We start from the raw sequence: 18,470 nt of genomic DNA, 5'->3' as shown, positions 1-18,470 counted from the left end.
GGGGGGTGCAAACAAATATATACCGGTACATTTTGGTGGCCTTAAGTCCATCCATCACAAAACATAATCCATTTCATGCAGAGAATTTAAGGCGACTTGAAAGAAAAACTTTGCATCACTTATACAAACAAAACATCACTATCAGTTTGTCTTGAAGAGCATTATTAAGGAGAAATTGCTTGCTTCAAAAAATATAAGTAAAACAAGTGGCAACGATGTGAAAACAGAATTATTGCATGTGCCTGGTACTAAGTATGTCTACTAGTGTTTTTAGTGTTTTTCTCACATATGTTGCTGTAAAAGTCTCTTGCTAAGGGAAAAAAAATAAGTTTAGGCAGAAATGATTCCCATTTTATTTACTCAGATGTTAGCAATTTTAGCTCAGCGGATGTGGAACTGAAGGCAGTAAACAATTGTTGGTCACGAGACGGAGGAAGTGTTTTCTGGCAAGCTTCAAAAGTTCTGTGCAAAAGTATTCTTAGAAATAGGAAGTCAATGATGCCTCAAGCAAAGGGGTAAATATGGGAGGGGTGGGCAATGGAGTATTGGCATGAACAAATGGTAAACATCCTGCTTCAGTCTGTCACAATGATTGCTTTTTCAGCTTGTCTGTATTAGGTTGCCAAATGATGCATTGGTAGGGTTTTCCTTTGAGGCTTCCTTTGTGTACAAATGCGGGATGAGAAGCAAATAGCAAACATGCCATCGCTTTGCCTGGAAGTTGCAGCCGAGTTCACGGGTCATAAAGAAAATCCCATCTTTTCTTTTATGTGTCAGAGAAACATTTTCTTTCTTTTTAAATGGCGGCAAAACAATAACAATTACACAGCCACATTATGTTAATGTTTATTAAAAACAGACACACATAATGGATGATAAAGAATAATCGCAAACATCAGCATTATTTTCAGTTAAATCAGGTTATTATTCAGAGTTCTGCAGATGGATGTACAACTATAGAAAGTACTGTACAGTTATCCAGTGGAGGCTAACAGATAGTCAGCCAGTGTTTTAGAAGGCTGAAATCTGCAGCGCCTCAAAAGCTCACATCCCCAAATGTACGAGTTCCAATATGCAAATTGTATGTCAAGATAAGTGTCATTTACTGTATGCACAATATGATTGAAATTACTTCATCATCTCTTCTCCAGCATTCTGGAATAAGAACAGCAGAAACCTCAGTATTTTTGAAGCAAATACGAAGGAGGAGCTATAAATTAAGAAAACAATACTAACTGAGACAAAACATGCCATACTCAAAATAGAGAAAAGAAGAGGAAATGTAAAATGTGACTACAACGCCACATTGTGCAACACAGAAACTACACACAAAAAGTTGGGACTATTTCGTCTTTCACCTGAAATGTTTGCAGGTGAACTTTTGGACGTGCACAACTTTTCAATGTTTCCGTACTTTTTTGAACAAGTTGCTGTTCTCTAATAACCAGAAGGATACCACAGAGACATAGAGACACTGGAAGAGTCACAGAAAGGCACAGCAATGGACAACCTTGGAAACATATTGATCTTTTCATTCATAAATCAACACCTGCTGTCAATTTTGGCAATCAGCTCCTTGTGAAAAACGTACTGAAGCACTGAACAATTTGACTTTTGCATTCAAAACTTGACAGACAGTCAAAAGGTTGCAGTGCATTACAGGTTCATTTTGAAAATTCACCTGAAAAGCTCAGACCGCAATTTTTTTCAAAGTTGTGTTTATCGGCCAGTGTTGTTAAAATTTGCAACTCTTTTATTCATCTGAGTGGCTTCATTTGGCCTTCATGCCTAAAAACACGCAGTTCATCCACTCGATGTGAAAAAGACGTCACACTTTAGCTTGTTGAGCGGCCTATTTACATCCTATGCACTGAAAGGTTCTGCAACAGAAAAAGGTGTTTAAAAAATGGCAAATTCCTCTCAGTTCCTTGCCGTCTCTCTGAGCATCTGAGTGCCTCCTGTGCAAAAGGTTCATTTCACACAAACGGGCTGTCAGATCGGAATATGTCTGAATAGCTTTTGCCGTTGGTGTGCTCGGTGTGACTTTCAATGCTGTAGCAGCGGTGGACCTCGGTGAGCGACGACGCCACAAAGGAGGCCGAGCGGAAAAGGTCGGCGTTGGCAAATGTGCCGGCAAACTGCATCCGCTGCTGATTCCAGTGTCTCCGCAGAACACTTTGAACCTTATGGGAGGGCGGAATCACAAGTCAACATTGGAAAACATTAAATTAGTCAGATAGAGGGTTGCCACCCAGAGGTAAATGTGGTTTTGTGAAATTCATCTGTGGCAAGTCAATAGCCTCCAAGTCAGGTGTGGCTTACCTCCCCATTAAAGAAGCAGAATATGGTGGACACTAGGAGACCCTGAAAGCGTGAAAGTGAATGTCTTTAGTAGGAAATAAAATTAAACAAATTCTGCTTGTGTTTTGGTATGCAGACCACTGCTGTATTTTTCGATGCTGAATCAGCACTCACTTGGTAGTGCATGAGGATCTCCATGATGTAGAGATAGATCTCAGACACCCAGTGCTCTTGCGGCTTGTAGGGAAGCAGCACAAACTGAATGCCAAGAAGCGGAATGAGGATGAGTGTGGCTCTCACCGCCCGCATGTACAGACTGGACTCAGCTTGATGGGTTACTCGCAGCTTGGTGATGAGAACCCGTACAATGTTCAGCAGAAAGAAGAGATTCACCTGGAAGCAGATAGATGGATAGATTAGTAGATTGATAGATTGATAGATAGATACACTTGAGACTGACTTCACTTCTGGAGGCAACTTATTCCATTTGCATTCAGCATAACAACTAAATGCTGCTTCACCATGTTTGCATTGAACTCTGGATCTCCACTATATGACCTGAGGCTGTAGACCTCATGGCCCTACTGGGTTGATATTCCATTAGTGTTTCTTTAATGTTTTTATGACCTAAACTCATCAGTGATTTTCAGAACAGTAGCATAATTTTTAAATCTATTCTATAGCTAACTGGGAGCCGGTGTAAAACCTTTAGGACTGGAGTAAGAAGTTCTGAACTCTTTCACAGAAAAAAAGCTGCAACATTCTGAATGAGCTGCAGCTGTTTGATGCTCTTTCGAGGGGGTGCAGTCAGAAGACCATGACAGGAACCATATAGACAGACTGACAAATGTCAGGTGTTGACACTTACTACCAACGCGGCACAGATCGGCCCATGGATGATGTACAGCAGGGACGTATCGGAGCTCACCCAGCATCTGCCAAAACAAAACCTCATTCAAAGATGGCATGAAAGCAACAAATTACCGTAATTTCCAAACCATTAAACGCTACTTTCTTGACATGCTTTGAACCCTGTGGTTTAAACATTATGCAGGTAATTTATGCATTTTTATGTTATAACAAGCTTCATGCTGCCACTAATTTTGGGGCCAATCCCAATAATACCTCCATGCCCTTTTTCAGCCTTCCGCTTTCAGTTGTACGCCTTCACAAGAATGAAGGGGTGTCCCAATTCTCAGAGGGCTCGGTCTCACAGCAGCAAGCGGTGACAGCGCAACTATAGTGTAGTGTGGGTTGATGTGAGGACAAGCCTTCTCGCAATAGCAAGGTAATAGAACTTCTCTTTACTGACAAATATGTGTCTGAAGACAAAAAGATCCCAATCTCTCAAGTGACTCTGATGGTTATACTTCACATTTTGAGTGTGAATGCATACCAGCAAATTGTGAGATGGTATAACACATGTACAGAAAAAAAAACTGCTTTTGAAGGACAATTTAAGGACAGGGTAGGACAGGGTCGGGTGCTTATTAATCTTGTGACATTAAAAAACTTTTATATAAAATTCTGGCCTGTATTTATTATTTTTATGTCATAGGCTGTGTTTTATATTCAGGTGCGCTCAGTAGTCGGGAAATTAGGGTTATATTTTAGGTTTTAAAAAACCCACTTGTCATTGTAGTAGCATTGGCGTGCTATGGAATGTAACACTGCTGGCACAAGTGGGAAACCTGTAGGGTAGAAAACACGTGTTACATGTCCTCATAAAGCTTGAGCAAGATCCTTGAACTCCACGCTCACCCCAGCCAAGCAGATAATACCACAAGAGATGCTGCTTCTCGGCAAACACAGCCACCACAATCAGAGTGTGCAGGTAGATTCCCTCACACAGCATCCAGAAGTAGTTGCAACTCAGCAGGTAGAGATGAATGAACATGAGTAGCTTGCAGCTCGCCTATCAGTGGGACAGTAAGAACATGACAAGACTCCATGGCCTCTTCCTGGACAGAGAGCAACTCACTTACTGAGTCGTTGTACGTGTGCCCTTGTTTCTTGGCCACCTTCGTCAGCCACACAACTGTGATGATTGAGTTCAGAACAAAGGAGACAAAGAGATTCTTGTGCAGCGTGATCCTTTGACAGCTCAGACTCCTGGAGGGGAAAGTTCAATGAAGAGATTCTGCTTACAGTCCAATTTACACCACAGGCCCATTTCATCTTTTAAGTAATCCAGGCAACTGTTTTACACAATGTCTGCTTAGCATTGATGACATTTATCTTATTTGAGACACTAGCTAACAGGAAATTCTAATTGTCGGTTTGCATATTCTGATATATATACTGTATATATAGATGTATACTGATGTATACTGTATATAAACAGCATATTGAACACATTTTATATTATTTTTTCTGAAAGATCAACTCACTCAAAATGTTCATATTGTTGAGAGACTACCTTACATATTTGTATGTTTATTCCATAATTAAAAAAAAAAGTATTTATGTAAGGGTCGACTGTCGCTCTGTGGTGATATCACAAATCACCACTTACACTGGGTCTTCCACTGCCCTATGCTACAATGTGAGGAGACAAAATATTTTTCGAATGATATGGAGGACAAACATAATCTCTCAGCAATATGAACATTTTGAGTGAGTTGATCTTTCAGAAAAAAATATATTAAATTTGTTAAAAGACTTAATGTTTTTTTTCCCCCCAGTAGTTTTGTGCCATCCTTGAATGGTAAGTTTAATGCAGCCGAGCCTTTAAAACTGAAAAAAATGTGGGATGAGATTATTTTGCTGTTTGCATCAAAACCTTGGTTTTTGGGGTAAGATATTGGATCTTTTACATATTCACTGAAATATTTGTATTTTCAGCATGCACTTACTTAAAATGGAAGAATATTCCGAGTGAGATGATCAGTGAGACCAGCGACAGCCCATGACCAATCATGACCAGGTAGAAGTGAGTCATCGCCACCTGGGAAAAGAGCAACATTTCATAACAGAACTTTCCAGACATTTTACATTACATTGTTTTCTTACTGTGCCATGATGTGTTGTATTGGCTCGGCAGTTGGTAAAGTTTGTCCATGTCCGGTTGCTCTCCGGGTGACGCCACCAATCGCCAGTTTCCGTACAAACTTTGGATGCTAGCGCTGATGGCAAAATGCAGAGTTGTAGAGAGACTCAAAGGTTCACATCAAGGAAGTCTTACCATTGAACCTTTCAGACAAAACATCAAAGTTATCTGAATCACAATACGCAAACCTCAACTAGGGAATCACATTTGATTAATTTAAGGGGACGTATAATTCAAACAGACTTTTTTAATTACGTGTCTGCAAATATTTGGTCCGGGTGTGTCTGTCTCCTCATGAAGTATAAAATTCCATAAAACTTATATAGTAAATCTCATTTTCTTCTTGTCCAGTGGTGAGAAGGGATTTTGTTGCCATGACAACTAGCACACACGAGCCCGCACAAAGACAGTATTACACCGCCATTTTCACTTGCAGAAGCAGCACTTCATCAATATGATGGTGAAGTATGTTTTAGCGGACACAAAGAACCCAGTCAACATCTTCCTTTGATTGTGATTTAATGCATAACAGAAACTCAAAAGTGATGAAACTTAAGAGCAGTCCTTAAATAGTGGGTTACGACCCCCTGGGTCCACGATGGGATGCCTGCAGGGCATGTAACCTGAGGAAGCATACTTCTTTTTTTTGTTTGTTTGTTTTTAAATGCTGTCCTACAATAAATTATAATTGCACACCCACTACAATAGGTGGAAATGGTACTCTCTTTGTCAAAGTGCGCACAGAAGACAGTATAAGCTCTAAGGTTTTCTTTGCACTGAGCATGTGCACTGCAGAGTAGAAGATATGAACCGCAGTTAACAAACCCTTGAGAGACACCATGGAAAAATATTCATCACGGAAGAAAAGAGGGCTGAGATGAAAAAAAAACAGTAATCAAGTTATTTGTTATAAGTTTAACTAAGGCTTTCATTTTTTTAAATTTGTTCAATGTTAATAATGATACAATGGTTTGCATAGGATTACGTAGAACAATTCTATTGACAAATGATAGTATTTATAGAGTTGGGGGGGGGGCACAAACATATTTTCTTCTTCCTGGGGTTGTGTATCAGAAAATAATTGAGAATTACTATTTTTGTGGGGTACTTTCCTTGAATATTTAGATTTTTAAAAATAAAGCAGTATTTTATTTTTACTTGTTTTTGAGCTTCAAAAATGGCAGGAATAGGCCAAAACTCAAGCACAGTAAAAAGAAAGTATTTCTATTCTGCAAGACGAAAAATTACTTTTCCTGTTTTTTTTTTTACAACACTAGATACAAACCATCTAAAATATACAGAAAAAAAGAAAAGTATAAATCAGTCAATAATAAATATTTTGGTTGAATCTCCAAATGTACAACCTCAGGGCCGGGAATGTTCAAGACGTCCCACTGTATTTCCATCAGCCCATCAAAGGACTATTTATATACTATTGTTACTCAAGGTATTTGTTGTGTCCCCACATCTATAGTATCAAAATTGACCAAGGAAATTATAACAAGCAAAAATATTACCATAAGTGTCGAAGTCTTTATAATAGTCAGGGCAGCTTTGCTCTGTTATGAGTCCTGCTTCGGTCTCATCCCAGCACAACCAACCATCCCATGTCATGTTGCAAACAGGTCCTGCAGGCAAAACATAGAAATAATCACTTTTGCCTCTTTGGCCTTGCTGATGTTCTGCAAAACCAACATCATCATGCTCACCCATCGTTTGTGTTCTGTGATGATTGTCTCCTCTCACCATTCGCTGGAAACACTTGTACTGTGCCATGGCGATTGTTGCCGGATGTTCCCCATAATGGTTCAAATGTTCCTGATTGGCCTCTTCAGGACTTTCAGCCACGAGCAGCTGACACATGAAGCATACCATTCCTGATTATAACTGTTATTCAAGGAGAGAGACCATCTTTTGTGTGGACCTTTACTACCTTGCAGAGGGAGCACATCACCAGGAGAATTTGTAATGTCGGATCCATTTTCTGGGGAAGATGAGCAATTTTTCTCAAGTAAAAAAAAATCATTGGTGCTTCAGTGCTTCAGCCGGTATGGAATTGGATTTAAATCAAGTGCCGCTCTTTTAAGAAGATTTTGATGTATCGTAATCTGTTTTAAAAGGTTTCCTGTTGTGTATTTTAGTGCACTTGCAATGTTTTGCATTGACTCTCCCTTTGAAGCAGAGTACACTATCTTACATAATTTCTTTTTGGACTGACACTTGACATATTCAAACTACAGCAATCAAGCAGAAGGCTGTGATTTAACTTTTGGTATGGCTGTAACCTTTTGCAATAGCTCACATCTGGTTTCCGCTTCTTTCTGTTACTTCCTGATCCGAGAGCTGACTCTGAATTAGATTGACTTGAACTACATATTTGCCATGCTTTTTGACCTTTGCTGTTCTGCCATGCAGTACATTGGAACCAGTTTTTGTAGTGCCCCTTTCAACAATATGCAACTTCCACAGTATTCCTTTGTTAAACCGATTTCTTGACATTCTGACTTCCTCTTTATCCTTTCCTTTATCCTTTATTTGTCCCCCACTTTTTTATTTTATATGAGCGAGTGATTTTTGTCTTAGTTCTATGACCATGTTTTCTGTTTGTGTTTCAAAGAACCTGCAGAATGAATAGACAGTTCAAGGAAAAAAAAAGAGAGTGAAATATTCTAGATGCCTATTTCGTGGGGGGCATTCGGTAGAGGTTTGGTTTTGGATATGTGATGTGCTTCGGGCAAGGGGTTAGAAGGTGGGTGATTTGCTCTTTGAGGGGTAGTTTGTGTTTTGTGTATTTGTCTTCATTTTGTGTGTCTTGTCAGTCAAAAGGGTTGATTATTAATATATTATCATGCGCTGCTGAAGATCCTTGTTTGAGTTTCTTTTCGTCCTTTTACTTTATTTATTTCTTATTCCCATTTTGTTTGTTTGTTTTTTCTTCTTTCTTCTTTCTACCCACATTCTTGCTGTTAGAGGCTGTAAATTTCCCCAGTGTGGGACAAATAAAATATATCTTATCTTATCTTAAAAGTGATCGGTTGTGCCATCAAAGCACACAAAAAATGCCCATCTCTCCTGTGCTATGTGTGATGGCAGGATTCCTTGTTTAGCACTAGATGTCAGATTCAGCCTCTCTTTCCCCTTGGCCTCCACAATTTCCTTCCTTCTTGCACATTGAAGCCTACGTATTGAGCAAGTTTAGCCAAATGAATGTCGATGCAGCTCGATGTGTTAATTTACTTCCTGGCGATACTGTGTTACTGACCCAAACATTTGTATTTACTCTTTGCATTCATGTGAGGTGTGCCTCCCAAAATATTAGCTTCAGTTTGACAGTATATTGTAAATTTTCCTCAAACTATATGAATACAAAGCAAAAGAAAATACATAAATATCGTTTTATAAATTAATCGATGTGACATGTCCTCTTGAATCTTTCATCGTCCTCCATTCAGGTCCATGTAAATTCATTAAGCTGAAGTCAGTTAAATAAGCATGCGATGTTTCCAGTATTATAAGCCCATGTGTGCAAATTGGATAAAATGATCATGTCAATGTGTGATGTAAGCATAAACAAGAGCTTACCTTTGCAGATGACTGGGGTATTTTGAAGACTAATCCCTTGATTTGTCTCTTCTTGTCATTAAACTAAAAAGATTCAAGCTGTGCTCACGAGGAGTCCGTGTGTCTGTTGTGTTCCCCTCCCCAGTCTGAAGCAACACTGAGCTGTCCTGATAAGAACACTTTTGGATGACATCATGTGTTCGTCTTCCATAGAGGCATAAAGGGAAATCCCTGCAAAGGAGATGACAACACTATACAGGTACACATTCACACACACACACACACACACACACACACACACACACACACACACACACACACACACACACACACACGCACGCACAGGCACACACACATACACACATACACACACACACACACACGCACGCACACAGAGTATATGTATACAAATATAATATATTAATCTAAATGTCTATGCAAACCGATGTAAATAGAGAGAGTTCAACATGTCAACTTTACTTTTGAATACACAATTTAAAAGATTTGGTGACACACCGAATGTTAATTTTAGCAATAGTATTGGAACAGATAGAATTAAGGTAGATTAAAGTTAATAAGAGGTTCTAGTTACAGTAGTTGCATATGGTTTGCTTGCAATAACTGCATTAAGCTTTTGATCCACTGACAACAGTAACAGATAAAATGCATGCTGTACAGGATTTAAGTCTTGAGACTGACTTTCCTAGTCTTGGGCCCGACTTCCACTTTTTGCCCCGATGAGCTCTGGCTCATTCATTTGCTGCGTGATGAACAATTTCCGACACGGTTTGGTTTTATCTTTCTTGAAGATTGACTTTTGTAATGCTTTTTGGTTAGCCATTTATTGTATAAAATCAGTGTAGAAAGAACACTAATGTAGTAGGACACTCACACCAACTTGTCTTAAATGAAAAATGTGTTTCAATGAAAAGCTGCTATCTAGCGGTCAGATGTGGATATAAACACCTGGAAATACAAGCTGCAATGATGACATTTTGCCTCATAGTCATTATTTAATGTCAAATGCAAATATTTTCAGTTTGCAGTTAATTATAACTGTGTTGAATGAAGACTGATTTCTTTCTTTTTACTTTTTTATCTACCTTATTTTCTGTCAAATTATTACTGTATATGTTTTATGTTCAATAAACAATAAACAAAAAAAAACAAAACAAACAATGGTTAAAATGTTATTTCACGGACGTTATTTACATTGGTAAACACTGCCCCCTCCTGTCCAAATGTGCTGTTATGTCCCCAACAGTGAACTTCTAAACTCCACTCAAGAAGGCCGCAGCCCGGATTCGAAGCCATGAACCTGACCTGTGAGGCAGACCCACCAGGCTGTCTCATCCATTTGACCAACAGGTGCATGTTATGATCACGCGGCAATTATATGTGATTCATGTATTGCTTTTTAAGGTGGCAACAGCATAGTTATTTAGGCAATTTTCAATATTTACTTCTTAAAAGTGGAATTAAAATCCAATGTTTTTTTTCATTTACTCTTATCCAACATCACATATCATACCTGTTTACATCTGCAACCAATAACCCCCCCCCACCCCCCCCCCCCTTTGATAGTAAGGCAATCCAAAAACACTTTGTACATGCAGACAAAAACATGTACTGGTACATTCATTCATTTATTGTATTCTTTGGCATTCAACTCAGCATGACTTAGATTTGTTCTTGGTTTTACTGTTTGGTGCTTACTACCGTCTTTATTACCGATTTGTTTTAATGTTTATTGTATATGTTAAATTGTGCTGGCATTGTCTGCCAGAAGTTGACATCCAATGAAGATTATGAATGTGGCTCAATATCACAGATTATTTTTTATCTTGGAAGTCTTTGTGATAAAGGATCAGCCAAAGATTCAAAACAAATGTGTTTAATACTTTAAAGCACATAAAATGAATACATAGTGATTGGGAAGAAATGTGTCATGACTGCCAAAGCATTACAAATACATTTAAAGAAATTACTTGAAGTGAATGTTGTTGTTTTGTTTTAGATAAGCCTGTTGACTCATTAAGTGCTCATATTGTTGCTACATTTAAAAGAAACATCTATCTGTTTTGTATTCATTTCTAAGAAACTCCAAAACAGTGAATGCAAGATTTTGAAATGAATTAAGTGTACAAATAGAAGAAAATTGCACAATCAACATCACAGTCACATAACTGAAGCAATTTGACTCTACAGTATACACACGCATGACAACTGAAACCAAACCTGAATCCATCATGGAAGACTACATTTGGCAAAACTGCTCAGCTTTAAACATCAATTTTGCTGCTAATATTTCTGGATTTGGCATTGTGCATGAACATGAATATTCTGTATTGGATTGGACAGAGCGATGGTTGCTTGAGTCCCATTATTTACACAACGAATAAAGACGAAAGAACATGATCAAGCGATTCTCCAAGGCACAAAATGTAATTTCACAAGTAACATATACAATACATGAAAGGAAGTGCTGCTGTGATGAGGTTGAAAATGATCACTAGGATGAATAATGCTTACAATCCTAAACTACATTTGTACTGTAGTGAGAATAATTTCTCATTAAAAAAACGAAACCAAAAAAAATTTTTTTTCATGCACATCAAAAAAGGCAGTTGAGTTTTACAAATTCCATTACCTTAACAGAAAGCCATCTCAATTCGATTCTCAGTATCATTTCGTAAGGTTTTTCTTTGAAAGTGTGGGGGCGGGGGGATAAGCCATATGTGGGCGCCGTGGGTTGATGGTGAGGATAAGTGCACTGTTGCCCTGTGTTATGTCCATCCTGCAGACTCACCAGCATTAACTCCATCTTACTTCACTGTTGGATGCAGAAAGAAGGCACTCTTTCTGCTTGGACTGTGGGACATGAACGTCCACAAGAGGAATCCTGCTGGTGATCTTCAAAATGTGTTTGCAGGTTCTTGATGCTTCAGCAGAGCATTTCTGCAATCTTTGGCAAAGTTGTACAATCACAGAGTTCGACAACAACATTGCCTAGAAGAGGAAAAGCAAGCCGGCGGTTCCTGGACAAAGGAACTTGCTTCAACTATTTTCGCTTGGTCAGAGGTCGCCCCTCTCGAACGTGCTTGGTATTTCTTTTCTCTGATTTCACCTTCTCCTTGCACTTCCTCAGGCGGCGTGGTGGGGGTGTCTCTCTGAGCTCACTGTCTTCCTGAGCGCTGGATGTGTCCATTCCGTCTTGCTCCTCGGGAATGTTGGGAATAGTTCCGCTGCTTCCATCTAGAATGTTCCTGAGGGAGGGGTCCTCTGGAGTGCCAGTGGCCGTAGTGCCACTCTCGCTACTACTCAGATCCTGCTCTTCGCCATACCTTCCGCTTCTGCTGTGCTGCGGAAGCGAGGAAGCCCTGATTGATGTCCTTTCCCGTCGCACCTCACGGATGTTCTGCTGAGGCTCGTTCATGTCCACCCCGGAGTCCAGGCTGGTGTCGTTGCTGCTGGTAGGGCGGTGGCGGCTGTGGAGCTCAATGATGGAGTGGCGCACTTGAGCGGCCGGTTTCCCATCCAGGGAGACGAACCAGGCCCTGGGGTGGGAAGACGAAGACTTGCACCTGGTCAATTCCAACAGAGTGCGCTCTGAGATCCCTTGCAGCTCGCTCGATATGCCGTGACCGCCGCTAAAGCCTTCCATCCCGGCCGCCTCATTGAGAGTCCCTGGCACTGAGACAGAGGACTCAAGAAGGTTACTGTAGCGGCCCCATACAGCTGGAGGGCCTTGGCTTGGGGGAGTAGTTTCGAGAGGCTGGGGCTCATCTTGATGGCTATGCTGTTGGCTGCTTTGAACTTTGCCAAGCGTCTGTGTGTAGCCGTCTTTACTTGGTGCTTCTGAGTGAGAGTCAAACTCATTTCCATTACGGGGGAATGTGGCAGACTTACAGCCGGCTTTCTGTGGCTCTTGGCTGCTGAAAAGCTCTGGTGCCTGAATGATGGCCACTGGATGGTTGTAGATATGAACCAGTTTGTCCGGAAAGAAGCTATCAATATTTAAGTTGCTGCGCTCCATAAATTGAGATATCTCCTCGTTGTTGATGTAGTGAGTGAGCACTTGGGGAATTTTGATATGATCAGCAGAAATATTCTCATATAGAGGAGCTGTTACTTGACTGGCTGGGTCTTCCACATAGATGTTGTAGTTGGCTTTGTGCCTTGGGGTGGACAAAGGGTCACACTGGACGTGACAGGAAGCCAGGATATTCTCACCTGAGTGAAAGAGCAGACCCTCCTCCATGTGCATGGAGGTAGTCTGGTCTTTTTTCACCACTGTGAGTTTGGAAAAACGGGCTCGTCTGCCCCTGGGCTCTCGCTGGGAACTTGGAAAGAACATTTTCAATTGATTATTGGCAGAAATAAACTTGTGATATCAAATGAAATGCTTGCCAGTTCCTACCCGTATTGACACAAGAGCAAAGACAGGAATCCAATCATGACTACAAGAGTTCCTGCCAGTATTCCCACCAACAGGAGGTTGTGATAGGAAAGGAAATCCAAAGAGCTTCCATTATCTGACACATTAAAACTGACAATTAGTACAGTATCATCACAAAAATTATGCATGCATATTCACCGTTTGAAGGCAAGGGGGCAACGATCCAGTATCCCAAGTGAGAAGCGGTGTATGTCCAAAACAGCTCTTTATCAACGTTCTGCACTATTCCCAGGCCCTGATTCTCCCAGGCACCTTTAAGCAGAGTCATTCATTCCAGAGACATGTCATTTTTTTATAAGCCTACCCCATTCAGCTTCAAGTACGACTCCGACCTGTCTGTAGGTTGAAAGACCAGGCTGGTATGGTGTCAGAGGCTCTGAGGCGGGTGCCGCTCCCCAGAGGCACATTAAACTGGATGGGTCCTTGAACCTGGAGCTCCTGGCCTCCCGCATAGAGCCGGACACTGACTGCTGCCACTGGCTTCAACCCAATGCTTCTAAAAACTGCACAGTCAAGCAGTCATAATATAATGGTGTACAAATACTTTGTTACTGCGCTACATTTTTCGCAACTTCCACCACTTTTACTCCTCCACTTTCACGAAATAAAACTTGGACTTTTATAGCGACACATTTCCACGAACCATCTTCCTTGCTTGTTACAGCTAAATTAAAAAACAAGAAATCGTTCAGTGGCACTTGCAATTTAATGAGGATAACGTGACACACTTGTGGTCGCATTGATAGGAGTGTTTTTTGAACACTGGTGACAGAAATATTGTCTTTCACAAACTCAAAGTGAAGAAGCACATTGAGGTAGATTAAATTCATTGATACCAATCCCCCAAAATCGAAACATCGGTATTCCTAGATTTATGATGTGTCTGTTTGAAAAAGCCAGCTCATTAACGTTTGCGGCACCCTTGATCGTGAGCCAACATACACATATTTTTAACTAATGTACAGCACTGGAATAATCGTTAAAAAAAAAATCAAATGAAATAATTAAAAACGTAATCAAAATTTGAAATACTCCCTGTTTAATTTTATTAACTTACACTTAATTGTATACTTCCAACACCTATATGTACTTTTATTATCTATGTTTAATTTCAGGGGTACTTTTGATACATACTAGTATAGCAAATGCCAAATATTTTAAGACTTTTACTCCAATAATTGTCCACAAGGTGACTTTTACTTCTACTGAAGTTATTTTCTGCAATATATAGTACATATTTACACTTACCAATGTATCACTTTCAGGTACTTTATACACGACTGCAAACAGGCAAATGTTGGTGTCCAAGTAATTTGATGGTCACATGAATGTGATTGCTTTAAATGTAAGTTTACTTGGGGCTCACCTGATGTGTTGACAATAATGCCTGGAGTGCAGCTGTCACACTCCTTCCTTAACTCTGGCACAGTCAGGTAAGGTGTCAATGATGACATGTTGCTCTTGAAAGGTAGTGTGAGCAGGTTCTTGGGAATCTTTATCTTTAGTTGAGAGGCACTGTCTGCAAAAATCAGACAGGAACAAAAATCCAGAATGATGTTGTGACAGCATTGAATTTGAAATGTATGTTGCATCCAAACACACCAGGTAACTTGGATGTGATGAGCACTGTGTCTTCAAATAGCCAGATATTTCCTTGCCTCTGAGGCAGCAGCAGCAACGTCACGGCAGAGAAGACTGCAAGGAGATGGCCATGAAGTTTAACGTGATTTTTCCCTGCTAACAATATCGATGAAAATCAAAGAGGAATGGAAAATTCCAGCAGAAGCGACTCACTGGGTTTCTTGGTCGTGCTCCAAGGCAGTGAGCTGGGGACGTAACCCTCCATGCTGGCCACCAGGGTCAGACTCAGCCAGGGGCTGTACGGCACCCAAAGCAGAGCTTCACCCTTTTCCCCTGTCCAGGTGGAGCTGCTCAAAGTGTGGTTCACATAAATCCCAATTGAGGCCCCTGGCAAGAGATGACGTGTCGCCATGTCTCTCACCAGAACCTTTAGGGCAAACCGGGGCTCTAGAATTCACAGAAGAGTTTTATTAACTAATTCACGGGAGGCCCCCTCCATATCCCACCACAGTCCTGCCTACTGTGTTTTTTTTTTTGCTGACACACACTTCCATATCTGCAGAGCAACATGGGATGACAATATGACTTCAACGTAGCACCTTAACTGATTCTTGTATTCTAATCCCATTACATTCATGTAAATGAGGGCTTTCGTATCACTTAATGCAGGTGCACTACATGCAGTGGTGTGCCAGCAAGTAACAAAAAATACATTATTATTATTTGCGATTAGGCAACAATGAGCGGCGCAGATGTTCACCTTCAGTAAAAGCAGGTGCTCCGAGAAACACCCCCGGAGGACTCGGCGTGGTGCTGGCATTCTCGCCATTGTCCCCGGGCAAAATGGGCTGAAGGCCGCCGCCCTCATTCGCGGCTCCAACTGGCGCATCAGAAATCAGAAGCAAAGAGCGTGTAAATAGCAACAGCAGCAGTGGCGGCGGCGGCGACAGGAATGGAGTCAGGCGGCGTTCGGCATTGGGCATGGCTCACTGTTTATCTTTATAGACATAACGGCTCGCTAAGAGCGAGGATAACGCAGCGAAAAAACGAGAATATCGTGAGCTTGGCCTTGAACGGATCGAGGAACAAACGCGGGGTTTGGAGGATGCGCTGGTGCTGAGGCTGGGCGTGTGCAGTCCAATAGATCGTTTGTCATAAAAAAGACGTATCACTCAAGCGCTGCCAACGACACAGGAGAACTTTTCATTCCCTTTCACTCTTGACCACTTTTCACACTGTGCACCATTTTATGACACTTGTCAAAGAAAAAATATGGGAGAAACAGCTATATATTACGAGGGGGCAGGCGGAATGGAAAAGCAACGACAGTGATAGAGTAAGGGGTCTTCATTCTCAGTGTATCTTTGCAGAAGAAATGCTCTGACGTCATTCGGCTTTTGTGCAGTGTAAGTTTACGTCCTGACAGACAATTTTATATTAATTTTATCTGCCTGGACATATTACAATGACTCTAAAAGATAGAATTACAAATTTTGTACGTAATTCAATAAATCCGATCATTTAATTGGCAAATTTTACTTACACAAAATAAAAATATTCCCTTCCAAATTTTCAAATACTTCTCGTATAATTTAATCAGTAGGGTGGTATTTAGAAAATAACACAAAACAAGAAAGGTATTGCAATGTCTTGGTGATTATCTCAGATTGACCTTGAATGCAACTTTATTGTGCCTTGTATTGTTACTTATTTCTTTGGCTCAATTATGCCTCGTTTTTTTTTTTTTGTGTTGCTTATTTGTTTTCTTGAATCAGGTTGATCCATATACATTTTGTTATATACCAACGAGGCGTTTGTAAATGGTTATAAATCAAAGTCTTGAATAAGATTTACCCCCAAAATGTTCACATTCTTGAAACCACAATAATATATTCATCTATCCATCCATTTTTCTGAACCGCTTTGTCCACATAAGGGTCACGGGTCATGCTGGAGCCTATCCTATGTGTCTTCGGGCAGTAGGCGGGGGGACACCCTGAACCAGTTGCCAGAAAATCACAGGGCATAGACGAACAACCATCTGTACTCACACTCACACCTGAGGACAATTTAGAGTGTTCAATCAGCCTGCCATGCATGTTTTTGGAATATGGGAGGAAACCAGAGTACCTGGAGAAAACCCACACAGGCACAGGGAGAACATGCAAACTCCACACACAAAGGCTGGAGCTGCAATCGAACCCTGCACCTCTGCACTGTGAGGCGGATTTGCTAACCAGTCGACCACCATCTGCCCCCATCTGTGCAATGTTTAGTAAAATAAACATATGTGTGTAGATGTTGATTTTGTTGTCCATCCTAGCGCTAACAAAGTGGACTATCTGATTCAGATGCTAAAAAGTGGCCTTGCTGAAGACTGAGCATTGCAAAAAGCAAACAGCAAAATATTCACACCCTTATTGAAGCAGTCATGAAGGTAACGATCACATAAATACTTTTTAACTTGAAATGCTCAATTAGATGGGCGGCCCGGTAGTCCAGTGGTTAGCATGTCGACTTCACGGTGCACAGGTAACGGGTTCAATTCCAGCTCCGGCCTCCCTGTGTGGAGTTTGCATGTTCTCCCTGGGTCTGCGTGGTTTTTCTCCGGGTACTCCGATTTCCTCCCACGTTCCAAAAACATGCACGGCACGCTGATTCAACACACTAAATTGTCGCTAGGTGTGAATGTGAGCGCGCATGGTTGTTCGTCTCTGTGTGTCCTGTGATTGGCTGGCAACCGGTTCAGGGTGTCTCCCGCCTACTGCCCGAAGACGGCTGGGATAGGCTCCAGCACCCCCCGCGACCCTAGTGAGGATTAAGCGGTTCAAAAAATGGATGGATGAATGGCTCCATTAGATCTTCATGAAACATCAGGGAAGCGATCCCAGGATAGTGTAGTAAATTGTTGCAGCCATAACATTCCAAGTTAATGATTACTTTCTAAAAACAAAAAGATTTATCAGGTTGAACATTAACTACCTTGTCTTTGTAGTGTGCTCAACTATACATAGGTTTAACAAGATTTGCAAATCATTGTATTCTGTTTTATGTATGTTTATTGCAACGTTGTAACTTCATTGGAATTGGGCTTGTATAATGAGCCACATATGGAGATTTTCAAAGGGATTTTATAAGAAAAGATAAGATATCCTTTATTCGTCCCACACTGGGGAAATTTACAGCCTCCAGCAGCAAGAATGTATGTAGAAAGAAGAAAGAAGAATTTATTCTGTTAAATCTAATTGAAACACATGAATAAAAACAACTACCGAAAAACAAATAAGAAATGAGGTGGACTAGTTAGCACCGCCGCCTCCCACATTGCATGCATGTTAAGTTACTTGCAGATTCGAACGTGTCTTTAGGTATAAGTGTGAATGGTTGCAATTGGCTAGCAACCAGTCCAGGGTGGACTCGGCGTCTTGCCCAAAGTCAGCTGGGATAGGTTCAGCATCCCCGGTACATGAGGTTCATGAGGTAAAAGGTACAGAATATTGAGGAAAGGATGGATAATAA

General features: G+C 40.8%; 2 protein-coding genes and 1 long non-coding RNA gene across 3 annotated transcripts; 1 reads left to right on the top strand and 2 right to left on the bottom strand.

Moving 5' to 3' along the window:
- Positions 1-845: 845 nt before the first annotated feature.
- Positions 846-9,099, bottom strand: calcrlb (calcitonin receptor-like b). The gene is made up of 13 exons (XM_052057138.1): positions 8,933-9,099; positions 7,284-7,334; positions 7,060-7,204; positions 6,868-6,978; positions 5,314-5,426; positions 5,157-5,248; positions 4,287-4,413; positions 4,063-4,216; positions 3,932-3,992; positions 3,170-3,236; positions 2,476-2,694; positions 2,323-2,364; positions 846-2,183 (listed from the first exon to the last, which is right to left on the bottom strand). The coding sequence occupies exons 2-13, from the start codon at positions 7,329-7,331 to the stop codon at positions 1,977-1,979; spliced, it is 1,386 nt and encodes a 461-aa protein (XP_051913098.1). The 5' UTR covers positions 7,332-7,334; positions 8,933-9,099; the 3' UTR covers positions 846-1,976.
- Positions 9,033-10,400, top strand: LOC127595569 (uncharacterized). The gene is made up of 2 exons (XR_007961283.1): positions 9,033-9,170; positions 10,176-10,400. It is a non-coding gene; the product is annotated as an uncharacterized LOC127595569 (long non-coding RNA).
- Positions 10,401-10,789: 389 nt separating this feature from the next.
- fam171b (family with sequence similarity 171 member B) lies at positions 10,790-16,093 on the bottom strand. Its single transcript, XM_052057113.1, has 8 exons — positions 15,712-16,093; positions 15,165-15,398; positions 14,973-15,065; positions 14,737-14,889; positions 13,703-13,873; positions 13,509-13,622; positions 13,332-13,446; positions 10,790-13,254 (listed from the first exon to the last, which is right to left on the bottom strand). Exons 1-8 carry the CDS (start codon positions 15,932-15,934, stop codon positions 11,973-11,975), a joined length of 2,385 nt encoding a protein of 794 aa, XP_051913073.1. The 5' UTR covers positions 15,935-16,093; the 3' UTR covers positions 10,790-11,972.
- Positions 16,094-18,470: the final 2,377 nt, after the last annotated feature.

The sequence above is a fragment of the Hippocampus zosterae genome, chromosome 2 (assembly GCF_025434085.1).
Source record: "Hippocampus zosterae strain Florida chromosome 2, ASM2543408v3, whole genome shotgun sequence".
Classification (NCBI taxonomy): Eukaryota; Metazoa; Chordata; class Actinopteri; order Syngnathiformes; family Syngnathidae; genus Hippocampus; species Hippocampus zosterae.
This window is presented reverse-complemented; position numbering and strand designations above follow the sequence as displayed.

Coding starts and splice junctions, on each gene's coding strand:
- calcrlb (XM_052057138.1), bottom strand. CDS start 7,331: ATGGATCCGACATTACAAATTCTCCTGGTGATGTGCTCCCTCTGCAAG. Junction 6,979..7,059: donor TCACAGAACACAAACGATGG/GTGAGCATGATG, acceptor TTTTGCCTGCAG/GACCTGTTTGCAACATGACA. Junction 2,365..2,475: donor AGATCCTCATGCACTACCAA/GTGAGTGCTGAT, acceptor TCACGCTTTCAG/GGTCTCCTAGTGTCCACCAT.
- fam171b (XM_052057113.1), bottom strand. CDS start 15,934: ATGCCCAATGCCGAACGCCGCCTGACTCCATTCCTGTCGCCGCCGCCG. Junction 15,066..15,164: donor GAGCACGACCAAGAAACCCA/GTGAGTCGCTTC, acceptor ATCTCCTTGCAG/TCTTCTCTGCCGTGACGTTG. Junction 13,623..13,702: donor GTCTTTCAACCTACAGACAG/GTCGGAGTCGTA, acceptor CTCTGCTTAAAG/GTGCCTGGGAGAATCAGGGC.